General features: G+C 39.5%; 1 protein-coding gene across 1 annotated transcript; it reads right to left on the reverse strand.

The window, feature by feature from the left end:
• Positions 1–455: 455 nt before the first annotated feature.
• Positions 456–24,261, reverse strand: YWHAB (tyrosine 3-monooxygenase/tryptophan 5-monooxygenase activation protein beta). The gene is made up of 6 exons (XM_060772196.2): positions 24,114–24,261; positions 6,821–7,122; positions 4,588–4,711; positions 3,170–3,333; positions 2,693–2,788; positions 456–2,265 (listed from the first exon to the last, which is right to left on the reverse strand). Exons 2-6 carry the CDS (start codon positions 7,112–7,114, stop codon positions 2,209–2,211), a joined length of 735 nt encoding a protein of 244 aa, XP_060628179.2. The 5' UTR covers positions 7,115–7,122; positions 24,114–24,261; the 3' UTR covers positions 456–2,208.
• Between the last annotated feature and the right edge of the window lie 845 nt (positions 24,262–25,106).

Here is a 25,106-nt window from a genome sequence, read left to right on the forward strand (position 1 = left end):
AAATACTCCTTTTGGACAGCTATCATACTAGATCAAATATTCAGAAGGTCAGTTTGTTGAGCCCCAACCCCGGTCTGTTGAAATTATTCAGTTGTAAAACTAACTGCTTTTAGGCTCTTGTCAGGCCACAAATTACAGTATTACTGATTTTATGCCCTCTGTGTTGACATTTCCATAGAGATTTAAGGGTACAGTGTGTACTACTGTCCTACAAAGCACAATTTTATTCCAGGTACAAATTACAGTAGGAGCTGCCCTTTTCTTACAAAGTAATAGTAATAATTAAATTCACACCGCCAGAATTATATAAATGTCCCCATCTGCCTTCTGCAAACTAAGAACAATTCCATGTATTACAAGTTGTTCTAGCAGAGTCAGTATAGGTTTGCGACATGAAACAGCATAGTCATACTGCTATTGAGCTGTGACAGTAGGAAATAATGTAAAGCAGACCATAAACTGATAAATTTTTTATTGTCTTTGAATTGTTTACACTTTCCTGATTGTGTAAGGTGAAACTAGAACTGTTTAAAAGACATACACAAATCTAGTACATCGATAACCGGGTATTTCTTTTTGCTATACTATTCTCACAACCACATGTGTGCTAGGCAATACAACCATCACAGAAGCAAACTTTAGGCAAAATACTGGTCAGTAGAAACAAAGCAAAAAAGAGCTACCAGATATACAGACAGGCTCGGTTCCACATTCACTACTGCATTAATCAAGCGCCAAGTATAACTGCACAATTTGTTCAGCTAGTCGGGGGGAATTTGAAGTCAGTGCATGAGGTTCTTTCTTCAGCAGACAGATGAACAGACAAACAGATGGATCCTTTGAGCAAAGGGGAATGTTATAGGCAGAGGAATGACACTGAAAAGACTGGTAGGGTGATGTTTCAAATATTTCTACGGCATTTTTATGCATCTTCTACTGAATTCTAATCCTTGATTGGACATGTTTATGAACAGTTGAACATTCAGAATTTTAGTATCTTAAGCTAACAAATAATGTGTGTGTTTAATGATCTGTATTTCTAAGGTGGCTCTAGGGACTCTTGAATAGGAGCCTGATCTTGGTTATGACTCAGGACTGGCAGATACTGAGAAGTGTAGCTGCATTGGCAGCTCTTCCGTGTCTAAGCAAGATCTTTCCTCCACCATATCTAAATCTCCCCCATCACTTCAGATTAACAACACATACTAAGGACCCTAACTTTAAAGTGAAGAGTCCATGCAAGATGAGAGAAAACAAAGTCCATCTGGTGAGTGCTGTCTGATATTGAAAGGTACAGGACTTATCTCTGAAGGGAGGAGGAAAATTAAGATGTTAACATTTTCAAGTGGGCAAAGAATTACTATTTAACATGATTATCCAGCAACTAGTAAGGCCATTAAAAGCTGAAATATCCTGTTGGAATTCCATGTTAGACATTAATTCAATATTGAGAATAATCTACATTACATATTTGACTTTACTGCTTTGGGAATGGGTTTGCTAATGCCATGGTGAGAAGCACTGGATTATTTATTCTGCCACTAACATTTTCTGCCACTGTTAAGAGTCTGGAAACTAGGCTTTCATTTCCCCCCGCCTTAAAACTAACGTCTCAGAAAAGTTTACATTTACATAAGCATTTGGCTGAAAAGCTGTGTGTCCAGCATCATTATTTCAAAAAACAAAATAAAAAAGTCTGAATGAATGTGCCTATTAAATTCACAGAAATGAGCTACTGAACTGGAATGTCACACAATAGATTGTTTCCCTTCCATGTTGCAGTGTCACAATATAATCTCTATAATTTTCTGTACAACTTTACAGAATTGTATTTTGACAACTTTGATACCAGATTAGAAACCTTCAAATGAATTACATGATTTGTGTCTACTCTTCCATCATTTAGAGTTTTGTAGTCAATTGCAATTGCAAAACCCATAAATCACAGTGTTCAGTTAATAATAAAAAAAGAAGAAACACGGTAATCATAAATTGCAAGTGTTCATAAGAGGAAAGATTCAGAATGCCACTGCTCAACTGATTTCCATTTTACGTACACAGAACACCAACCAATTGTTTTTACCCCACAGACAGTTTGCTACGTTGAGGTTGTGAAGTCGATGTACTATTCTTTTTGCTTGTCGCACAAAGGGATATAATGTGTAGGATACAGAGTGACATTGAACATATAGTGAAGCGTGACAGCCATTAGTTCTCGCCCTCCCCAGCTTCCCCTTCATCTCCCTGGTTTTCCGATGTCCATAGCTGTAAGAAAATACAAATATATTTATGATGAAAATATCTGGTTAAATATATTGATCCAGAAAGAGGAGGTGGGGTAATTTGTTTCAGTAGAGAAACATGATTTATTTGCATGGAAGAGTTAATGAATAATGAATTTAAGCCTGGAGGTTAGATTAAGTCAAACAATGAGTATGTGAACCCTGCAGGCAATACACAAATACTTGTTATCAGAGTGATAAGGGTTCTTGACAAGATCTCCACTACAGGTATGATTGCTCCACACACAAGGCTAAGTAAGAGCTGCCATTAATTAATGTATAGAACTTTGCGCTGTCCTCAAAACAGTCTGTGAGGATGCCGCTATTTGTTATTTAAGGGACAATAAGACTTAAGACCACTAATACTGCCATCTTTCAAATTACATCTAGTTTTTACACAGAATACTTACAGTAAGGTTATCTCTAAGTAGCTGCATAATCAGAGTGCTATCTTTGTACGATTCTTCATTCAATGTGTCCAGTTCAGCTATTGCTTCATCAAATGCCTAAAAGAAATTAAAATCAACGTAGCACTTTAATCTTTGCCTCCCCTTCACAAATGAAAAATGACTAATGTATCTGCATCCCTATGTTCAGCTTCTAAGCACAAACAAGATAAAAATACTGAACATTGCCCAGACAGCCTCATCAAAGTGAAGAGCATGTCCTTATTTTTGTTACTGATATCACATTTCTTTAAAGCATAGAAGTTGAACAGGTCTAGTTATTCTAGGGATCAAACCTGATATGAAAGGTATGATTGAAATCTAAGCCTCACAAATCTCTATTGATTAAGTCATAAATGCCTCCTTTCACCTGGTTTATTTCCCCAGGTGAAATAAAACATATTTTCCCTACTACCATTTCATAAGATTAAGTCTGCTTACTGCTTTTGCCAGACTGCAGGCCTTCTCTGGTGAGTTTAGAATCTCATAGTAGAACACAGAGAAGTTGAGTGCCAAACCAAGTCGAATAGGATGAGTTGGCTGCATCTCTTTCTTGCTGATTTCAAATGCCTCTTGATATGCTTGCTGGGAATTTGTTACTGTTGCTGCAAAAAGAGGAGGAAATAAAAGTTTATTTTAACTGAGTATTCACATGAACAGAAGAGCCAGAAGTATTGACATACAGCAGGCTTGATCAGTGTTTTCTGGTAACTGTGGCACAGCAAAAGGAAGCCCAGACTCCAACAGGTCCTGCTTCGGGACCATTTAGCTTTACAACTGGCCTCTGGTAAGAGGAATAAGCAACATGCACCAAAACCGGGCTGCAAAGCAAAGCAAACAGGAAGGATGACTGACATAAAGAGAAATATACACAGCCCAAGTGTTTGCTTATCAAGTCAAGGAGGTATACAACAGTCCACTACTCCCAACATGTTAGGTATCACACAGGTTAGAGCATGGACTTAAACCCCCCTGCTAATGATTGAATATAAGAGAAGCTCTACCGACTAAAACAAAAGACCAAGTCCAGCATCCTATCCACAAGGCAGCCACTCAGCTGCCTGTGAGAAGCCCATGAGACAGACCCGGATTCAACAGAATCGCTTGCTCATACTCTCCAGCAAACAACACAAGAACGTGTATGTTTACGGTTTTGAAGTGAAAGGAGAAATTCTGGAGAATGTATCTCCATATTTCAGCTCAGTCCTGTGGTAAAGCATTAAAAAATCCACACTGCTTATACAAGTATATTTCTAAAGCTCACTGTGGATATGAGCCATTTGTAAATCTGATATACAACAACAGACACAAGAACCAGCTGCCCTTAAAGGCGTTTTAAAAAAGACAAATTACCTAAACTGGAAACAGGCAAACTTCAAGATTCCAAAATCTTCTTTAGTTTCTTCTTTAGATCAAGAGATTCATTACAGGAGCCAACTGCAAAACAGTGGCTTAGTGGGCATTACAAAACAGTGTTCTGAACTCATAATCATTACATGAAGGATTTAACCTCTAGAACTACCAAATGCAAGTATGTTTTCTTCTGTAAATCTGTGACTTTACAGGGTCAAGATTTGCAGAACAGGAAGTGCAAGCAACTCAACCTTTCTGCTTCCTACGGAGCTTATAACATCTAAAGTGGAACTTTCACATCTTCTCTTGTGGTCAGAGGCTCAAGCTCACATTGCACAGGAACTTTATGCATTTACTTACAGGGGAGATGTGAATGCAATAGGAAGTTACTAGTTCCTGTTTCTCCTCCCCTGTATTCTGAACATCTGAGGCCATTTAAACAAATATAACTTGAATTCTATGAACATTATTTTAGGACATTGTTAAGAAGAAAGTGAATTGGTTACTTTGCTTGTTGTCACCAGATGCCACCTCTGAAAGGTATCTATAGTAATCTCCTTTCATTTTCAAATAGAAGACCTTGCTTTCCGGATGTGTAGCATTAGCAATAAGATGCTTCTCCAGCAGTTCCTGAAAAACAAATTAATAAAATTATACACCGTGTTTTTAAAAAAATTCATTACTATGACACAAGCATCAACAAGTATAAGTACTGGGTCTTCTATAGTGATCTTCAGCATATAGGGCTGGGATTGTTTTTAAAAGTGTAAGGGATATACACAATTGTATTAGAAGAATTAAAATATAATGAGATATATTTTAAAATGTTGGAACACAATACGATCATGTTAGATCAAAAGGGCAAAATTAGGGGGACAAGATTAATTTAATTTGAAAGTGGATAAAATTTGGGGAGTTATTAAGATAATAGTGTAAAGAAAAAAATACTAAATTTTGTATGAATTGAAAATTTAGCTAAAACAAATAAATTGTTGATATGAATATTACTTGATTGTGATTGAGTATTGATGTTAAATATGGTGTTTTATGTTAAGCAGAAGCTGAATAAAAGAAAACAAGAAGTGTTTGTAATAAATTCAAAGTTGCCTTTCCTTGATGAAAGGGGTGTCCATTGAGTTTCTAATGGTCTTTTGTTTTTGTTTTTTGTTCCATTTAGGTAGGGTTGGAGGGGCATTGTGGGGTGGGTCATGGTGAGACTTTTTAATTTGGAGTTTGTGTGTGTGTGTGTTGTTGCTGTCTTTTTAATGTATAACAAAATGAAACAAAAATTATTTTTAAAAAACAAATGCCTTCACAGTTTGGACTATTTAGTAGTTTTGAAGGTGAGCATTTCTGTCCAATATACATTTGGGCATTTTATGATGAAGCAGAACCTAGGACATAGTTATACCAAATCCGTTTAATCTGTTTTAAATGTACCATTCAAGTCAGACTTAAGTCAGCTTCCTGTCAGTGACCAGATATAATTACTTTCCAATACCCTTTTAAAAGAAGACAGCAAGCCTATAGTTGTTCTTTTTTTTAGTGTGAGCATATATATTAAAGTAAAAATTAAAGTGATTGCATTTACAGAAAAGTGTAGTATCTTATTTAAAGTATGTAGACAGGAACTCAAGTAATAGTTGCTAATAGTGAAAGGAATCTTTCAAATCATACACTGATTGATCCTTTCATATCAGAAGTTATTTAGTGCATGTGCTCCTGAAGTTCAATACACAGGCAAACAAAGACAACTTCCTGACTATGGTTCTCAATCAATATATTTGAATGTAACTGGTCTGAGCTCAAGCTATATATATATGAATCAAAGAAACACCATCCAACTACCACATATACTCATGTATAAGTCGAGGGGTAGTTTGGGGAACACAATTAGAGATTTTAATATGAATTGTGGATAAGTAAGGGTCATTCTGTGAAGAGGATAAATTTCCAGTGCCACATCAGGGGGGGCAGCAGTCCCTGACTACCTCCACAATTTTTCCACTCAGACTTTCCACAAGACTATAAGTGGCAGTAGTAGGTGAGTTGCTGTGTCTGTTAAGAGACAGTAGAGGGGTTGGTGCATCTTTCAAGTTTTCCTAGGATGGACTAAGCTTTTGACTTTTGCCACTTTACTCAGAGACAGTTCCTTCTTTGATAAGTCAAATAAGTCGATTGGTTGTTTGGACTAAAATTTGTAAACTTATACATGAGCATATAGAGGAAGTTAATAGGTTTCATCCACTGACAAGTACAGTTTCAGTAATTTACTGGTAAAGATGGGATATGCTTAATACAACCACATTTACAGCTAACCAAACTAAGTTAGCTTAGTTTGGAGGCATAGTTTTTTTTATCATTCCTCCAAGATCAGTACATGCATGAAAACTATTCATATGTACACAAAGAATACGGAAACTGGAAGAACTAACAGGATTGCTGTATCTCTTATATGGTTCAATTGCCTAGCTTAATTATACAAACACTAAGTTATTTACAATCGGATACATATGGCTACATTTCTGTAACTCATGAACAGGATAATATACTTTTTATATTATAGTACTGTTGCAATCTACATAGATCCACAACAAAGAAAACTTTTATAAGCAAATCAAATTATTATTATTAAACCAATCTAGAACTATTAACAAGGAATGAATGTTATCTTATATTTTTTTACAGATGGGAATGCCTTATAAAGCACGACTATACAAATTGTAACTGGTATCTTACCAGAACATCACTGCAAATGTCTTGCAGTTCAGTCTCAATTTTCTCACGATACTCTCTTCCCATCTGTTGTTTCTTCTCATTTCGTTCTGTCTTCTGTTCAATGCTGGAAATGACACGCCAGGAAGACCGACGAGCACCAACCACATTCTTGTAGGCAACAGACAGTAGATTCCTTTCTTCATTGGACAGTTCATGTCCCTGTTCAGTAACAGCCTTCATGGCAGCAGCCATATCATCATAACGCTCTGCCTGCTCGGCTAGTTTAGCCTTCTGCACCAGCTCACTTTTGTCCATGGTTATTCCTAAACAGAAAGAGATATTTAAGTCTGTATTTTTCCCTTTGTTTCCTTGAAAAGGACAGAATCATATTGTGATAAAAAATGCACCTCTAAGGAAAAATTATGTAAGATTCAGCTGCCCAAAAAAAGTTTCTCACCAGAAAGGGCCCACCAACACTGATTCTCTCTACTAACCATTTGTATGCACAATGACCCTTTCTCCACATACTTTCCTAAGTCATAATAACATTCCTGGAGCCTGGCTGCAAATATGCTGAGAGTACCAGGCCCAAGCACTACACACCAACGGGAAAGAGCTGCATGCAACACCATTTTGGGAAACAATGCATCCATGCTTGGAAACCAAAGCAAGCACCTGGAAGAGGGGGCTAAAGAGACAGGCACAAGCATTATCTGGCAATCCATAGTGTGTGTGCATGTTTCCCTTTTGTGACAAAAATGGTTTGGGTATCCCACTCTCCAAGACAGGCTCTGGAGTGCGATACAGGCAAAAGAGCTGGTCAGTGGGATACACATGTGAACATCTGAACTCATGGCTCAGGAAAATATAATCCATTAAGTCAGTGGTTCTCAACCTTTCTAATGCCATGACCCCTTAATGCAGTTCCTCATGTTGTGGTGACCCCCAACTATAAAATTATTTTTGTTGCTACTGTTATAAATTGTAATGTAAATATCTGATATTCAGGATGTATTTTCATTCAATGGATCAAATTTGGCATACGTCCAAATCTGAATACTGGTGAGGTTGGGGGGAGGGGGATTGATTTTATCATTTGGGAATTGTAGTTGCTGAGATTTATAGTTAATCTACATTCAAAGAGTATTCTGAACACCAATGATGGAATTGAACCAAACTTGACACACAGAACCAACAGAAAATACTGGAAGGGTTTGGTGGGCATTGACTTTGAGTTTTGGAGTTGTAATTCAGCTACATCCAGAGAGCACTGTGGACTCAAACAATGATGGATCTGGACCAAACTTGGCACAAATGGTCAATATGCCCAAATATGAACAATGTTAGGGTTTGGGGAAAATATACCTTGACATTTGGGCACTGCAGCTTCTGGGATTTATAGTTCACCTACAATCAAAGAGCATTCTGAACCCCACAAATGATAGAATTGGGCCAAACAGCCCACACAGAACCCCCATGACCAACAGAAAATATTGTGTTTTCTGATGCTCTTTGGTGATCCTTTTGACACCCACATTGAGAAATGCTGCATTAAGTCATCCATCTTCCTTTGTCCTACCTACTTCACCAGTTTGCAGCAGAGAAAACAAAAAGTGGAGACTTATAACAAAATGTGTGTTCATATATATCTCACAGAGATGTCTTTCAGAGCTCTTTCTTCAGCTCCATCAGGCTATCAGTCCTTTAAAGCCCTTCCTACGTAAGCTAGATGGAAATACCTCCTTGCATAAAGAGGGCTGGATCTACCTGTTTCGTCCACCCTGAGCACAGGGATTCTTTATACTTCTGCAAGCCTTGAAGTTCATCTTGAGTCTGCGGATCTCCACTTTGAACATAAATGATACTGATTTTTCTATGTATTTATTGTTAATTAAGACTGAAGTTGACAAATAGATTTTCCCCTCTTTCGGTGATTTAAGTATCTTATAATGTGTGACAAATTTAATACCACACATTAGTTCTTTTTCCACAGCTTCCAATTCCTTCTGAATTTAGGAGGAATCAAGTGGGCTAAACATTCCTTATATTTTGCTCTTATAATCACCCAGTTAAGAGGATTGCACAGCTAGAAGCATACTTACAACATCAAGCTATCTTCAATAAAGACCTCCATTATGGACTAAAGATTTTAAAATGCTATAAGGTATATATAGCATTACATTAAGATTATGATCTATATTACTGCAGAAAAACCATTTATAAGAACATTTGAAGAGTACAACTGCATATAGCATGGAAATAAATCCCATTCTTAATACAGTACTTAGAAAGAAATGCTAACAGCATGAAAGCACGTTTTATATTGAGAAATTTCTGTACTTCAACAATCTTTCATAAAATCTGAACCTGAAGCATGGAAAATGGTAGCCTCAATACAAATACGTGATTTACTGAGCAACTTTAGTGCTCCTAACATCACTAAATGATTAATTATTCATTCGCGTTAGTCAGCCATCACCAATATTTATAGCCTCTACCAATATAAATTGCCGACTATTCAATGCTACTCAGCTGAACTTCACCATTATGATACTTGGAAGAGTGAGATGATACCCCTGCTACCGAAAAAGAGGTATATTCCCTAGCATTATCCAGCCTCTACAAATGCCAACTCCTGTAGATGTTCTCATGAAAGAAAGTAGCTATCTCAGAATTTGAGACCCAGACCTATCAAGTAATGCCAGAAGAAGACATACAAGCAATACACTTTGGGTATACAAACATTACTGCTAGATTAACCAATTACAACCAGAAATTCAATTCAAGTGGGCAGGAAGATTGTCACTACAATACCGCAAGAACAACAATATGCAGAAATCTGTCAATAGCCCAGGGAGTTAAAGCACTGCTCTTTCAAACTTGCAAAAGAGTGACTCTTGTGCTGAGATGTAGGATCAGTGTCACTGTCTCTAGGGAAACAGTTGCTACACACAGACACAACCAGCTGCTTGCAATCTGTGAACAAGCCTCCAGTGGTAACAAAAGCAACACACATCTACTTCTGTGGAAAAAGAATACAAGAAAACTAGTAAAACAAAGGGATTTAAAGAGTTTTACAAAAGCAGTCTGGACTGTTGAGGATTGACTTCTATAATGCCTATTTATACCATCTTATGCCTGATTATTACTGCTTTTTGATTGAAATTGTAAATGGAAGTATTAAATATGGCTGTTAGACAACCTTGGGGTTGATTTAGTAAAAGCAAGGTATACATGTTTAAAATAAATATGAGTATCTTGCTATATTAACCATGTACAGTCTTCTACTGTAGCTTTTAGAAAAAGCAAAATAAAATGTGAACAATTTCAGTGAGCCACCAAGGATGCCGTTAAATCATAAACATATTTCTTGTGTAGATAGTTTGTTACTACAAATAACCACCTCTGAATCTGCACTATAGTAATGTAATTCTCATCATAGGCATATCACAGGAAGGAACATCTTGTATGAGACAAGCCTGGACAGTTTTGGTGAACTAGAAAGAAGAGGTAACTGGCTGCTTCACTATTAGAATACGAAAACCCTTGAAATGGGGACTTGAATTGTGCACAATTTTGGTTTTTTTTCAGCATAGAAATAACTGTTTTACCAAACTCCTAAAATTCCTTGATAGGTCTAGCACAGTGGTTCCCAACCTAAGGGCTCCACGTGCACTTCCCAAAGATTTTGAGGCCCCTGGGAAGAGCACCCAGCTTAAACTCAGTAGTTTAGAGCAACCCAAAAGCAAGCACATTTTCTAGCACAAAATCAGAATGATTAAGGCAAAGTGCTCCTTGGGACCTTGGTCCTGAATGTTTCTTGTGCCTTATTGATTTAATTTTCATGTTTCTTTTGCAATTATTTCAAGTTAACCTGTCAATCCGTATATTACCACCACAACATTTTATCCTAGTTTGTCAATGGGCACAATTTAATACACATTCACTTGGACATGTCACTGAATTCAGTGGCCACTGCATCTGATATGCATAATTTACATGTTTCATACTATACTTGATACAAATGAATACCCAGCACTTTAAAAGTCTGTGTCCCACCCAGCAATGTTTTCATATAATCTTCACAATAATTCCCCAGACATTTCAGGTGCTGACTTTTCAAAACAATTATCATCACCATCATTAACCTATCCCTATCTCTACATGAGAGAAGCCCCCCACAAGGATGATAAAAACATCAAATCATCCAGGCATCCCCTGGGCAACGTCCTTGCAGACAGCCAATTCTCTCACACCAGAAGCGACCTGCAGTTTCTCAAGTCACTCCTGACACGACAAAAAAATAAATAAATCCCTAGTCATTAAATGTATTTTCTTCAAAAGGAAGAACTCTCGTAACTTGAAGTGAGATGGACTTAATAAGTGGATACTTGCTTTCATGACATTGGTTTATTATTATCATATTTATTTATTTCCCACTTTTTATCTCCAAGAGAGTTTGGGAAGTTAAAGAATGTGTATCAAACATACAAGTACACATATATACAATGATTTTTTTTCTTGACCAACAATCTAGATCAATGTATCCACAGGTCAATGTTGGAAACGCTCTGTGCTCCCCATCATATTGGAGAGCGGCATAGCAGTAGCCATTTTTAATAGAGGTTAACTGTAGAAAGAGCATGAAGCTTGGCAGTTTCTCTACCAGTCTCACAAGACTTTAAGACACTATTAAAATGATTGCCACCACTTTCCTCATGCACCCAAAACACCAGATTCGCCTTCTCTTTAGCTCTTCCTAAGGCTTCCTCTATACATTTTTAAAAGGAGAATATGATTTGTTACATGCCCTTACGTTTTACCTACAATTGTCCAATGGTCATAGGAAAAAAAACATAATTTTAATACCAACACCTGTTCTCTATTTTAACATAAAGTATATTTGGTAATGCCTAAGACACTTGATACTGATAGCCACTGCTTTATACAATTTGGAGAAATACTGAAATTATTCCTAAAGACAATTACTATTTTAGCAGATTTCATTCCTGATGAAAACAGCATTTTCCAATTTTATTCCTAGCTTTTTATGTTCTATTTTAGAATTTACCTTGATATAGAAATATACTATCGAAGTATTTATTTATCACTGGGGTAAGCAACTTGGAGGTAGGGCCAATTTTCATCCCCATGCCCCTGTAATAGGCCACACTAGTGCATCAAAACCTTCAGGAGCCATTATTTTTTTAAGGACAATGATTTTTTTTTGACAAACCCTCCTCCACAAAACAGATCAAAATCACTAGATATCTCCATACCTTAAAACCATTCCAGAACTTCAAATAAAACAACTGAAATTGATAGAGACTTCCAGTTTTGATTTCAACTGATGTTTTAGGCTGTTTTGTGGATACGTAAACATTAGAAGGCCCCGGGAGATACACCTTGGGATTGAAAGGACCACACACGGCATACATTTTGTCCATCCTTTTTTAAACAGAACATGATACAGATGCTGGAAATTGAGAACATGATACAGATGCTGCCTTCTTTTGAGAGGCAGCATTAGGATGTAAGCTATCTCTCTGGGTGTAGTTGCATAAAGAAAAAGTTAGGATACTCTCAGCTGCTTATCTTTTCAACCAATAGTTCAGTGGATCTATGCTCACCATGAAAGTATCTAAAAAAGAGGAAGAAATTTGAAGTCACAGTAATGGTAACTCCCAATAGAAAGAGCATACTCACCATTTTTCTACACATAACATAAATGTTAGCACTTTAAAGCAGAGACACGCACAAATAATTCACCCTGAGAATGCTCAGAGAAAGCTACTGGGATCAGGCTTTATTTCAAATATATGGAATTAGTATTCTGTGCATGGTTACAGGCAACTTTAAGGTAAGTTTAGATTCTGAAATATAACGACACCATGATGCAGTCTGCTGCTTCCAATCGCCATTAGCTACACATTAGCTATATTTAAGAGGATCAGAACTTATGACATTGACAATTATGTAAATTAGGGAAAGTTAATAATAATCTGCATAATATAGTCAAATATAAAGTAACTGGTAAATATGTTTTAATGGTCTGGGTGAGTTTTTTTAAGCTAAAAAATACCCTAGAACTTTCCAGTTTATTTTCTAATTTACTTTTTCAGAATTTGGGCTCATAAGATAAAAGTTATGCAGCACTATACACTAGCCACTAAACCTTATAGGCCAAGGAACATTTTTATTACATTATCTTAACTCTCAAAATCAACTCCTAAGGCAGCCAAATTTGACGAGAAAATATGACATGCAACAGACCTGTTGATTTTGGAAATATAAAATAAAATTAGAATGAAGGGATACTTTTCCTCCAAAAAATGATTTTCCTTCTGTGGTTAACTTTTCAAAATTGTACTGTGTAGCTACATCTTTGTGAGCAAATATCAGGGATTACAAAATATATTTCCCCTATTTCACACCACAGAGGTCAGATGGGGAAATCCTGAAATGGTATAGATAGAAGAAAGGGCCTCACACTATTGCTTTTACTTAGAACACTTCATTAAAAAAGTATGCAATTACAACAATATATCATACAGTAATAAATAGTGTAAGAGGAAAACAGCCATTTTGAACTACTTATGTTCAAAAATGCTGTTTCTGGAGGAATTAAGAAACTGATACTTGGATTTTGGGGAGGAAGGAGAGGGGCTCTGCAAAAAAAATCAAAGTCTATTAAAAAGAAAAACAGAGAAGTAATTGTGTGGATAGACACATGTAGCATAGATGTAGGTAACGGTAAAGGCTTCCCCTTAACATTAAGTCTAGTAATGTCTGACTTTGGGGGAGGGGGTGGAAGTGCTCATCTTAATTTTTAAGCTGAAGAGCCACCATTGTCCGTAGATGCCTCCAATGTAATGTGGCCGGCATGACTGCATGGAGCGCCACTACCTTCCTGCCGGAGTGGTATCTATTGATCTACTCACATTTGCATGTTTTCGAACGGCTAGGTTGGCAGAAGCTGGGCCTAACAGAGGGAACTCACCCCACTTCCACATATTCAAACCACTGACCTTTCGATCAGCAAGTTCAGTAGCTCTGCAATTTAATCCACTGTGTTAGTCATAATAAAACCTGTAAAGCCATTTACAGACTTTAAAATAAGTGTATCCAGGTATTAGTTATGTCACTGTATAATGTTTGCACCTGTATTAGTTGATATTTTAATACATAATTTTGTTCTCTTCTGTTGAATACAGTCAGATTTCGATCACTAACCGCAATTATTGTATTGATTACCCATGGCATGACTAAAGGGAGTCTCGTCCACCCCCCCCCCCAAAAAAACAAACAAACCCCTATTTCATAGTGATAGCAATATTAGTCAATCAAAAAAATCCATACTGTGCAACCACCTTAATTAAAATAAAAATATCAACTAATACAGGTGCAAACATTATGGCAGATAAAGTGGTAACAAACTGCATTACTTCTACAATGTAGCCCCCCCCCCCCCCCACACACACAATTAGCTTTCAGTTCAGATGACACAAGGGGCCCCAGAACACCTCAATGAGTTTATGCAGTCTGAAGGAGACAAGATCCTGAAACAGGTGGGACTCTTCCTCTCCAGATGGGAGTGAATACTCTCAAGGAGGAATTCTTCACCAATTCACAACAGGTATGTAAGGATGCCTGCTTTTACACTTACACTGTCATCCCACCTGATTTGAAAAAAAAAAACCCTGCAAATTTATTCAAAGGCATGTATGTGCAATTTTCAATGGGATCAGTGATATCTTACTCTATTTCCTTTTCTGATAGGATTTTTAGATTAGGCTTTGGGTATAGCAAATCCAAGTATGAAGAACAGCAACATGTTGACTTTAGCAGATCAAGTTAGATTAAAAAAAAAAAAACACTGTAAGAAGTTCTGCCCAAGTTCCACCTAGTATTTCACTTCATTTAAAAATGCACAACTGAATACATGCTTATGATGGTCACATAGTGTCTTCTGAATTACGTATCTAGGATTTTTAAACAATTGTTTTAAACAAATCCTGCAAACTAAGAGTTTCCTTATCTTTTTTCCTTATTTTTTATGTATCGAAGAGATTGCGAGATTTTTGCCTAATTGTACCCACCAAAGATTCCACACATAGGTTAAATAACATCCCTGCCATGGACCTCTTTACAGATTATTAAAAAGGGTAAAGTATCCCATTTAGGATGACTTTCAGCATAAATCTGAATATTAAAAAACAACCACAGTTCTGCTCTCCTTATTACTTTTAATGATGAAGAAAATGACAAAATCAAGCAGAAAATGTTTTAAAGTCCTTAAAGAGAATTTGGATTCTTGTCAATTTCTGAAATTGATTCTATTACCTAGCTTATCTAGCTAGAACTACATTTTCTGCACAGCTAAACAGTCCTGGTATTAGCCTGCTATTTGGCTTCTAGATCATTCCTACCACTTACATTTTACCTCCTTCACTAAAAGGCAAGTGAGAAGACATAAATGCAGATCTGCCAATAAAATCTACTCCTTCTCTTTAAAAATATATACAGATTTAGCCATTAGTTATAGAAATATTTAACTGTCAGTATTTGAAGGGTGTTAGTGGTTGTTGACTAATCAGAAAAGAGACAATAAAAGAGAGGCTCCTGAATCATAGAGTTGGAAGAGATCACAAGGGCCACCAAGTCCCCCTTCTGTCATGAGAGAACACACAATCAAAACCCTCCCAAAAGACAGCCATTCAGCCACTAATAAAAACAATCTCCAGTGAAGGAAACTGCACCACACTCTGAAGCAGCATATTTCACTCTCAAACAGCTCTTAACATCAGGAAGTTCTTCCTAATATTTAAGTGGGACCTCTTTTCCTGTAGTCTGAATCAATTTGTTTCATGGGGTGCATTTAGTATCAGTCAATTATAGAATCAATGTATTTTGACACCACTTTAACTGTCATGGTCCAGTAATATTTTTATCCGTGTCAGAAGCGAGTGGAGAAACTGCAAGTCGCTTCTGGTGTGAGAGAATTGGCAGTACTACAGAATCCTGAGAGTTGTGCTGTACTCAGGCACCCAAACCCTTTGTCAAATTAGACTAAAGACAATGTGAAACCACCACTTCCATGATTCCATCAATCTACAGCCCCAGTCTCTAGAGCAGCAGAAAAGAATCTTGCCCCTTCCTCAATATGGCATACTCTCCAATATTTAATCGTGGTTATCATGTCACCTCTTAACCTTTCTCAGTCTAATCCTATTCAGCTCCCTAAGCTATTTTTTATAAGGCATGGTTTCAAAATCTTGAATCACAGCATTGAAAGAGACAAGGGCCATCCAATATGCCCATCCCCAGAAGGTACAAACAACCAAAGCACTGTCCATCCAGTCTCTATTTTTAAAAAGATCTCCAGAGAAGGAGACAAAGCAGGGTAATCCACTGTTGAACAGCTCTTTACATCAGGAAGTTCTTCCTAATGTTAGGTGGAATTTCTTTTCCTTTAGTTTCAAATCATCACTCCATGTCCTCCTATCTAAAGCAGCAGAAAATAAGCTTGCTCCCTCTTCAATGTGACACCTTTTCAAACATTTAACCATGGTTTTATCAGTTCTAAGCCTTTTCCAGGCTAATGAGACTTTGCTCTCTTCCTTACAGGGCATGGTTTCCAGACCTAGATTCATAGTATTGGGAAAGACCACAAGAGCCATCCAGTCGAACCTTCTGCCATGCAGGAATACATAAAGCATTCCTTAGAGATAGCTCCTGTTTAAAAAGCCACCTTGAGTCCCCTCTGGGGTAGAGAAAGGTGGGGTAAAAATGCCATAAATAAATAAATAAAAAGGTCTTCAGAAGGAGATCCCACCATGCTCTGAGACAGTGTATTCCACTTTTCTTACTGTCTGGAAGTTTTTCCTAATATTTAGGTGGAATCTCTTCCTCTAGTTTAAATGTTACCTTTTCAACCATGGTTACTATGTCACCTCCAGGCTAAACATGCCAAGCCCTCTAAGACCTTCCTTCTAGACCATGGTACTCACACTTGGAGTCACATCTAGTCCATTCCCATTCTGTCACAAAGGAACACAGAACCAAAGCACTCCCAACAGATGGCCACCCAGCCTCGCTTAAAACCTCAAAAAGGTTGTATAGCTCAATGGAAAGCAAGAGATTCCTTCCCCTGGAATACCCTTTCAGAGGGATGGGTCACTAGAAGAACCCATTTCTTTGTTCCTCGTGGGAGAAATATAAAAGGCAAAAGCTGCTGCCTTAAGTTCACATGAGGAATGAATGCAAATTGACATCATTTTAACTGTCTTGGCTCAATGATACCCAGCCCTGGGATTTGTGGTTGAGTGAGGCAGAGAAGGCTAAGTGTTTGCCTTCTGTAGGCAGGTCAAGATCTTTCGGTGCCAGCAGGCATTTGGGGGAGGATGAGGGGCAAACTGCTGGAGAAGTTGTGGGGAGAGTTGCGTTGAATATTTAGTTTTAAATGGAATTTCAATTGTACAAGTATTTTCCCTGTATTTTAAAACTGTGCTTTGACATTAATGACACACTATTTCATCATTTTTAATTTAGGTATTGGCAATTTTTAAAAAAATTACTGGGTTGTGCCATGTAATTCAAAGTGCTGGCGTTGGCCTTTAATGCCCTACAAGCATTTGTCCAGATTACTTGAGACCAGGTTCCTCGATATGCCCCTGGGGAGATCTCTTAGGTCCAGTGGAAAAGTGTTCGTATCCTCTAACATCCGATGCATTCTACATCTGAAGAGTGCTAGAGAGAGATCCTTTTTAGGAGTGGCTCCCTCCCTCTGGAATGTCCTGCCAGATTATATTAGACCTGTATCCTCTGTACTAACAGGAGACAAACAAAGTAGAAATAAAGTATGTTGTTGAAGGCTTTCATGGCTGGAATCACTGGGTTGCTGTGAGTTTTCCGGCCTGTGTGGCCATGTTCCAGAAGCATTCTCTCCAGAAGCAAGCCTCCACCTCCACTCCCATGGTGCCTACTCTTGCTTGAGTGGGTGGCCGTTAACGCATGTCTGGCTCCCGAGGCTTTAACAGCCGGTTGTTTTCTTGCATGGAGGGGGTGTGGCCATGGGTGTCTTTGAGGTCTTTGCGCTGTTTCTCCCTGCAGGAATTTTGGATTTAGAACTCCTTTCGGGTGTTTTCCCATTTTTTTTAGTGAAGAACATACATTGGGTTGTTAGGTACATGCTGTCCAAATTTGGTATCCCACAAATGAACATTACATTTTTATATATATAGATTGTTCAATTGATATGTCATGTTTATTACTGTATGTTTAAATTGATATGCTAATTGTTTAAATTGATATATCATGTTTATTTTTATATGTGTAGTGTGGCATTGTATGCAATGGTCTGTAAACCACCCTGAGTCCCCCATTGGGGTGAGAAGGGTGGGATATAAATGTAGTAGTAGTATGATGATGATGATAATAATAATGACACCACTTTTAACTGCCATGGCCCAATGCTCTGCAATCATAGTTAGGGGATGCACCAGCACTCTAGAGGCAGAGAAGACAAAAAAATTATAAAACTACAACGCCTGTGATTCTACTGCATTGAACTGAAGACCACAGAGTGATGAGGGAGCAGCCAGAAAGAAACAGTCCTGTCAAGTCTCCTGCAGTATCTCTTGGGATACTAACATTGAAATATTAACATTGTAATGAAATAGTGCTGGTATAAGGTAAAGGTTTCCAACTCTAGGGGAGTGGTGCTCATCTCCATTTCTAAGCCAAACTGGTGTCTGTAGACACTTCCAAAGTCATGTGGCCAGCATGACTGAAAAGAGTGCCGTTACCTTCATGCAGAAGCAGTACCTACTGAGCTACTCACATTCACATGTTTTCAAACTGCTGGGCCTAACAGCAGGAGCTCACTCTGCTCCCTGGATCCGAACCACCTACCTTTTGGTCAGCAAGTTCAACCGTTCAGCGGTTTAACCGGTATAATAATATATAGTGGTATAATAATATACTACAATACAATAATATATAATAACATGATCTTTTTTTTGCTACGGGTTGTTTGATGTTTGGTTAATGTTTTACATTTCTCTGGTTTTATTGTTTTAATATATTTTACTGTCATATGTTTTTAATTGTGTTCATAGAATCAGAATTGGAAGAGACCTCATGGGCCATCCAGTCCCACGCCTGCCAAAAAGCAGGAAAACTGCATTCAAAGCACCCTCGACAGATGGCCTTCCAGCCTCTGTTTACATGGCTATCCTGTCTCCTTTCAGCCTCCTCTTCTTCAGGCTAAACATGTCCAGCTCTTTAAGCCGCTCCCCATAGGGCTTGTTCTCCAGACCCTTGATCATTTTAGTCACCCTCCTCTGGACACATTCCAGCTTGTCAATGTCTCTCTTCAATTGTGGTGCCCAGAATTGGACACAATATTCCAGGTGTGGTCTGACCAAGGCAGAATAGAGGGGTAGAATTACTTCCCTGAATCTAGACACTATACTCCTATTGATGCAGGCCAAAATCCCACTGGCTTTTTTTAACCGCCGCATCACATTGTTGGCTCATGTTTAACTTGTTGACCACGAGGACTCCAAGATCTTTTTCACACGTTCTGCTCTTGAGCCACGCATCCCCCATTCTGTATCTTTGCATTTCATTTTTTTCTGCCTAAGTGGAGTATCTTGCATTTGTAACCTTTGTTTATATTGGGCTTATTTGTAACCTTTGTTTATATTGGGCTTGGTCCCATGTAAGCCGCCCCAAGTCCTTTTTGGCAGATGAAGATAGGATATAAGAATAAAGTTACTATTATTATTGTATACTAGCCTTCCCCTGCCACGTGTTATTGTGGCCCAGTGTGGTGATCTGGAAAATAAAGTAATGAGAAAGTGTTGGTTTCTAAGATAAGTAATTTCTTTATGCTTATGGGTAAACAGTATTTCTTGTTGTTTCTTTGTCAGTGTTGATGTGGAGAGTGTCTGGTATGCCTACTCTGGAATATGCAACATATCATAGTCCTTCTTTAGGGGTCCCTTTCAAATCTATGATGCTGTATCTCTCTGTGTGTGAATCATACCTACCTACCTACCTATCGAATCAAAGAGTTGGAAGAGACCTCATGGGCCATCCAGTCCAACCCCCTGCCAAAAAGCAGGAATACTGCATTCAAATCACCCCTGACAGATGGCCATCCAGCCTCTGTTTAAAAGCTTCCAAAGAAGGAGCCTCCACCACACTCCGGGGCAGAGAGTTCCACTGCTGAACGGCTCTCACAGTCAGGAAGTTCTTCCTCATGTTCAGATGGAATCTCCTCTCTTGTAGTTTGAAACCATTGTTCCGCGTCCTAGTCTCCAAGGAAGCAGAAAACAAGCTTGCTCCCTCCTCCCTGTGGCTTCCTCTCACTTATTTATACACGGCTATCATATCCCCTCTCAGCCTTCTCTTCTTCAGGCTAAACATGCCCAGTTCCTTAAGCCGCTCCTCATAGGGCTTGTTCTCCAGACCCTTTATCATTTTAGTTGCTCTCCTCTGGACATCTATCTATCTATATCTATGGCTGGATGGCTCTTTGTCAGGAGGGCTCTGATTACATTTTCTTGCCCTGGTGAAGAGAGTTGGACTGGATGGCCTTAAGTATTTTCTGTTGGTCATGGGGGTTCTGTGTGGGAAATTTGCCCCAATTCTGTCGTTGGTGAGGTTCAGCATGCTCTCTGATGGTAGGTGAACTATAAATATCACTAACTACAACTCCCAAATGTCAAGGTCTATTTTCCCCAAACTCCATCTGGGTTCATATTTGGGCATATGGAATATTCGTGCCAAGTTCCCAAGGGCATCCGGGATGCCCCAACTCTGACAATTTTTAGGAGGAGCCTGAAAACGTGGTTGTTCCAGTGTGCCTTTCCAAAATAATTAATTTCTCAGCAATATGCCCTGAATGTGCACTGTATTATTGATTTAGGATTGATTGATCTGCACGCCCTAACCCCTCTGAAAATCTCCATCCCAGTTATATCCTACCTTGCTCATTTCCAGCATAATTTTTTTAATTTTAATTTTACATTTGGCCCAGCCAAGGGTTTTAAATGCTTGTTGTGTTACTGTACTGCTTATATTTTATTTTTGTTTATAAGATGTATTTTAACTGTTTTGTATTGTTTGTTTGCTATTGTTTTATTATTGATGTGTTGTGGTCTCGGCCTCATGTAAGCCGCACTGAGTCCCTTGGGGAGATGGTAGCGGGGTATAAATAAAGATGATTATTATTATTATTATTATTATTATTATTATAAGTTTGGTCCAGATCCATCATTGTTTGAGTCCACAGTGCTCTCTGTATGTAGGTGAACTACAACTCCCAAACTCAAGGTCAATGCTTACCAAACCCTTCTAGTGTTTTTTGTTGGTCATGGGAGTCCTGTGTACCACATTTGGTTCAATTCCAGAATTGGTGGGGTTCAGAATGCTCTTTGCTTGTATGTAAACTATAAATCCCAGCAACTGCAACTCCCAAATGACAAAATCAATTTTTGAATGATGGTCACTCCTTGGGTTAGTAGGTGTCTTGTGGCCAAATTTGGTGTCAATTCTCCCAGTGGTTTTGGAGCTATGTTAATCCCACAAACGAACATTACATTTTTATTTATATAGACTAGCTGTCCCCTGCCACACTACTGTGGCCCAGTCTGGTGATCTGGAAAATAAAGTAATGAGAAAGTGTTGGTTTCTAATATATGTAATTCCTTTATGCTTGTGAGTAAACAGTATTTCTTGTTGTTTCTTTGTCAGTGTTGATGTGGAGAGTGTCTGGTTTGCCTACTCTGGAATATGCAACATATCATAGTCATTCTTTAAGGGTCTCTTTCAAATCTATGATACTATCTCTCTCTCTCTCTCTCTGTGTGAGAATCATATCTATCTCTCTATATTTATGACTGGATGGCTCTTTGTCAGGAGGGCTCTGATTACATTTTCTTGCCCTGGTGAAGAGAGTTGGACTGGATGGCCTTAAGTATTTTCTGTTGGTCATGGGGGTTCTGTGTGGGAAGTTTGCCCCATTTCTCTCTGGATGTAGGTGAACTACAACTCCCAAACTCAAGGTCAATGCCCACCAAACCCTTAGTGTGTTCTGTTGGTCATGGAAGTCCTGTATGCCATGGTCATGGGTTTGTGCTAAGTTTGACCCAATTCCATCATTGGTGGAGTTCAGAATGCTCTTTGATTGTAGGTGAACTATAAATCCCAGCAACTACAACTCACAAATGACAAAATCAATTTTTTTTGAGTGAAGGACATACATTGGGTTGTTAGGTGTATTGTGTCCAAATTTGGTGTCAATTCCCCCAGTGGTTTTTGAGTTCTGTTAATCCCACAAACGAACATTACATTTTTATTTATATAGACTAGCTGTACCCGCCATGAGTTGCTGTGGCCAACCTTCCCTCTTTCTCTCTTTCCTTCACTCCCTCTTTCCTTCCTTCCTTCCTGTCTTTCCTTCTCTACCTCGTTCCTTCCTTCCCCCTTTTTCTTTCCCTCCCTCTTTCTCTCCTTTATTCCTTCTCTACTTCTTTCCTTCCTTATCCCTTTACTTCTTTCTCTCCCTCCCCCCTTTCTTTTCTTTCTCTTTTCTCCCCTTCCCTCCCTCTTTCTTTCCTTTTTTCTGTATTGTCGTTTAGCTTTTTGTCATTTAGCTCTTTGGGGCTTTTTCAGTCCCTTCTGCTGTGTTTTTATGAGTCAAAGACATACATTGGGTTGTTGGGTCTCTTGTGGCCAAATCTGGTGTCAATTCCCCCAGTGGTTTTTGAGTTCTGCTGTGTTTTTCAGTGTTTATATGAGTGAAGGACATACATTGGGTTGTTAGGTGTCTTGTGGCCAAATCTGGTGTCAATACGTCCAGTGGTTTTTGAGTTGTGTTAATCCCATAAATGAACATTACATTTGTATTTATATAGATTATATATCACATATAATATTACTAACATGTTATTATTTTTGATGTAGTTGTGAATTTGTTTTTGGCCCGTTGGCATGTGGGGGGGGGGGGGGGGAGATTGTTTTTGTCTTTGTTCAGCTTCCCACAGCATTGAATATTTGCTGATGCCTGTTGTTAACCGCCCTGAATCCCCTCGGGGAGATAGGGCGGGTTATAAATAAAGTAATCTTATTGTTGAGCCAGGGCAACGAACATTACTCATTTATTTATATAGATTATTATATATCACATATAATATTACTAATGTGTTATTATTTTTGATGTAGGTTCTTGTGGGTTTTTTCCAAGGCTATAGGGCCATTTATATAGATTATTATATATTACATATAATATTACTAATGTGTTATTATTTTTGATGTAGGTTCTTGTGGGTTTTTTTCGGGCTATAGGGCCATGTTCTAGAGGCATTTCTCCTGACGTTTCGCCTGCATCTATGGCAAGCATCCTCAGAGGTAGTGAGGTCTGTTGGAATTAGGACAATGGGTTTATATATCTGTGGAATGGCTGGGGTGGGGCAAAGAGCTCTTCCCTGCTGCAGTTAGGTGTGAATGTTTCAACTGACCACCTTCATTAGCATTTGAAGGCCTGGCTGAGCCTGGGAAAATCTTTTGTTGAGAGGTGTTAAGATGTGCCTGGTTGTTTCCTCTCTGCCATGAAAGCCTTCGACAATACATTTTTGATGTAGTTGTGGATTTGTTTTTGGGATGTGAGGGGGGGAGGTTGTTTTTGTCTTTGTTCAGCTTCTCACGGAATTGAATATTGGCTGATGCCTGTTGTTAACCGCCCTGAGTCCCCTCGGGGAGATAGGACGGGTTATACATAAAGTATTCTTATTGTTGAGCCAGGGCCAGGCTGTGTCCATTGGATGGTGCAGATCATGCCCCCTCAGGTAGGGAGCGAAGAAAGGGCCTTTCTCTTCTTCTTCTTCTTCTTCTTCTTTCTCGGCCTGAAGCAGCGCGTGGCCTGAAGGGCTCGGTTTCCTTCCTTCCTTCCTCCCCTCCTCCTCCTCCGCCTCCTCCTCCCAGGTGAGCGCCCGGCCCTGGGCGGAAGAAGGTGACTCACCCAGAGGCAGGGCGGGGCCGCTTCCAGGCTGGCATCCAAGGCGAGGACGGAGAGCGGGAGCGAGAGAGGGAAGAAGGAAGGAAGGAAGGAGGCCAAGCCGGGAAACACCTCGCGACAAAGGCGGTGCCGCCGGCTTAGGCCCGTTAGGCGAGCGCCTTCAGAGCAACGAGAAAAGCAAGGCCTTCCCCAGAAGCCCACAGAAGAGGAGGAGGAGGGAGGGAAGGAGGGGAAGGCAAGCAATCGGCGGAAGGGCCGGGCCTGGCCTGGGAGAGGCCTCTCACTCACCTCAGGCGGGTCCCGGTAAGGCAGAGAGGCGAGTGAAGACGACTCCGGCTTCCCAACCGTGGCTCCTCCAGCACATATACACACCCTGCGGCTCCTGCAGGCAGGCACTTCCGGCGGGTGAGGACACGCCCTTTCCGGCAAGGACACGCCCCTCCTCCGGCTCTCCCTCCCTCCGCTTCTCCCATTGGACCAGCCGGGCCGCGGAGAGGCGGGAGAGGATGCCGCGCGGTAGCCATGGCAACAGGGCACGATGGTTTCGTCCTTCGCAGGGGGAGGAGTTGAAACAAAGACCAATCTTTTCAACACCCCCCCTCTCGTTCCTCCCACGTTGAGTCTACTTATTAGGCCTCACACCTATTCTTGGTTTAGCCCAGCCCTGTTTTTAATACGATCTGAATCAAAGAAAATGAAGGAATTCAACCCTTTTATACGAATGGTATGTTCCGTCTTGACTAGATCTGGCTGTAGGTTTGGTTGCAGCCATACCAGTGTTCTTCCCCATGCTTTGTGCTTAGAATCACAGAGTTGGAAGAGACCTCATGGGCCATCCAGTCCAACCCCCTGCCTAGAAGCAGGAATACTGCATTCAAAGCACCCCTGACAGATGGCCATCCAGCCTCTGTTTACAAAGATATGACTGACCCTTGGCCAAACTGGCTGTGGCTTTCAGACAGGCCCTATATCCAGGATCTGTTTATCTCAAAGCCCTTAGAATCATAGAATCAAAGAGTTGGAAGACACCTCATGGGCCATCCAGTCCAACCCCCTGCCTAGAAGCAGGAATATTGCATTCAAAGCACCCCTGACAGATGGCCATCCAGCCTCTGTTTACAAAGATATGACTGACCCTCGGCCAAACTGGCTGTGGCTTTCAGACAGGCCCTATATCCAGGATCTGTTTATCTCAAGGCCCTTAGAATCATAGAATCAAAGAGTTGGAAGAGACCTCATGGGCCATCCAGTCCAACCCCCTGCCTAGAAGCAGGAATATTG

This window comes from Anolis sagrei, chromosome 4 (genome assembly GCF_037176765.1).
Source record: "Anolis sagrei isolate rAnoSag1 chromosome 4, rAnoSag1.mat, whole genome shotgun sequence".
Classification (NCBI taxonomy): Eukaryota; Metazoa; Chordata; class Lepidosauria; order Squamata; family Dactyloidae; genus Anolis; species Anolis sagrei.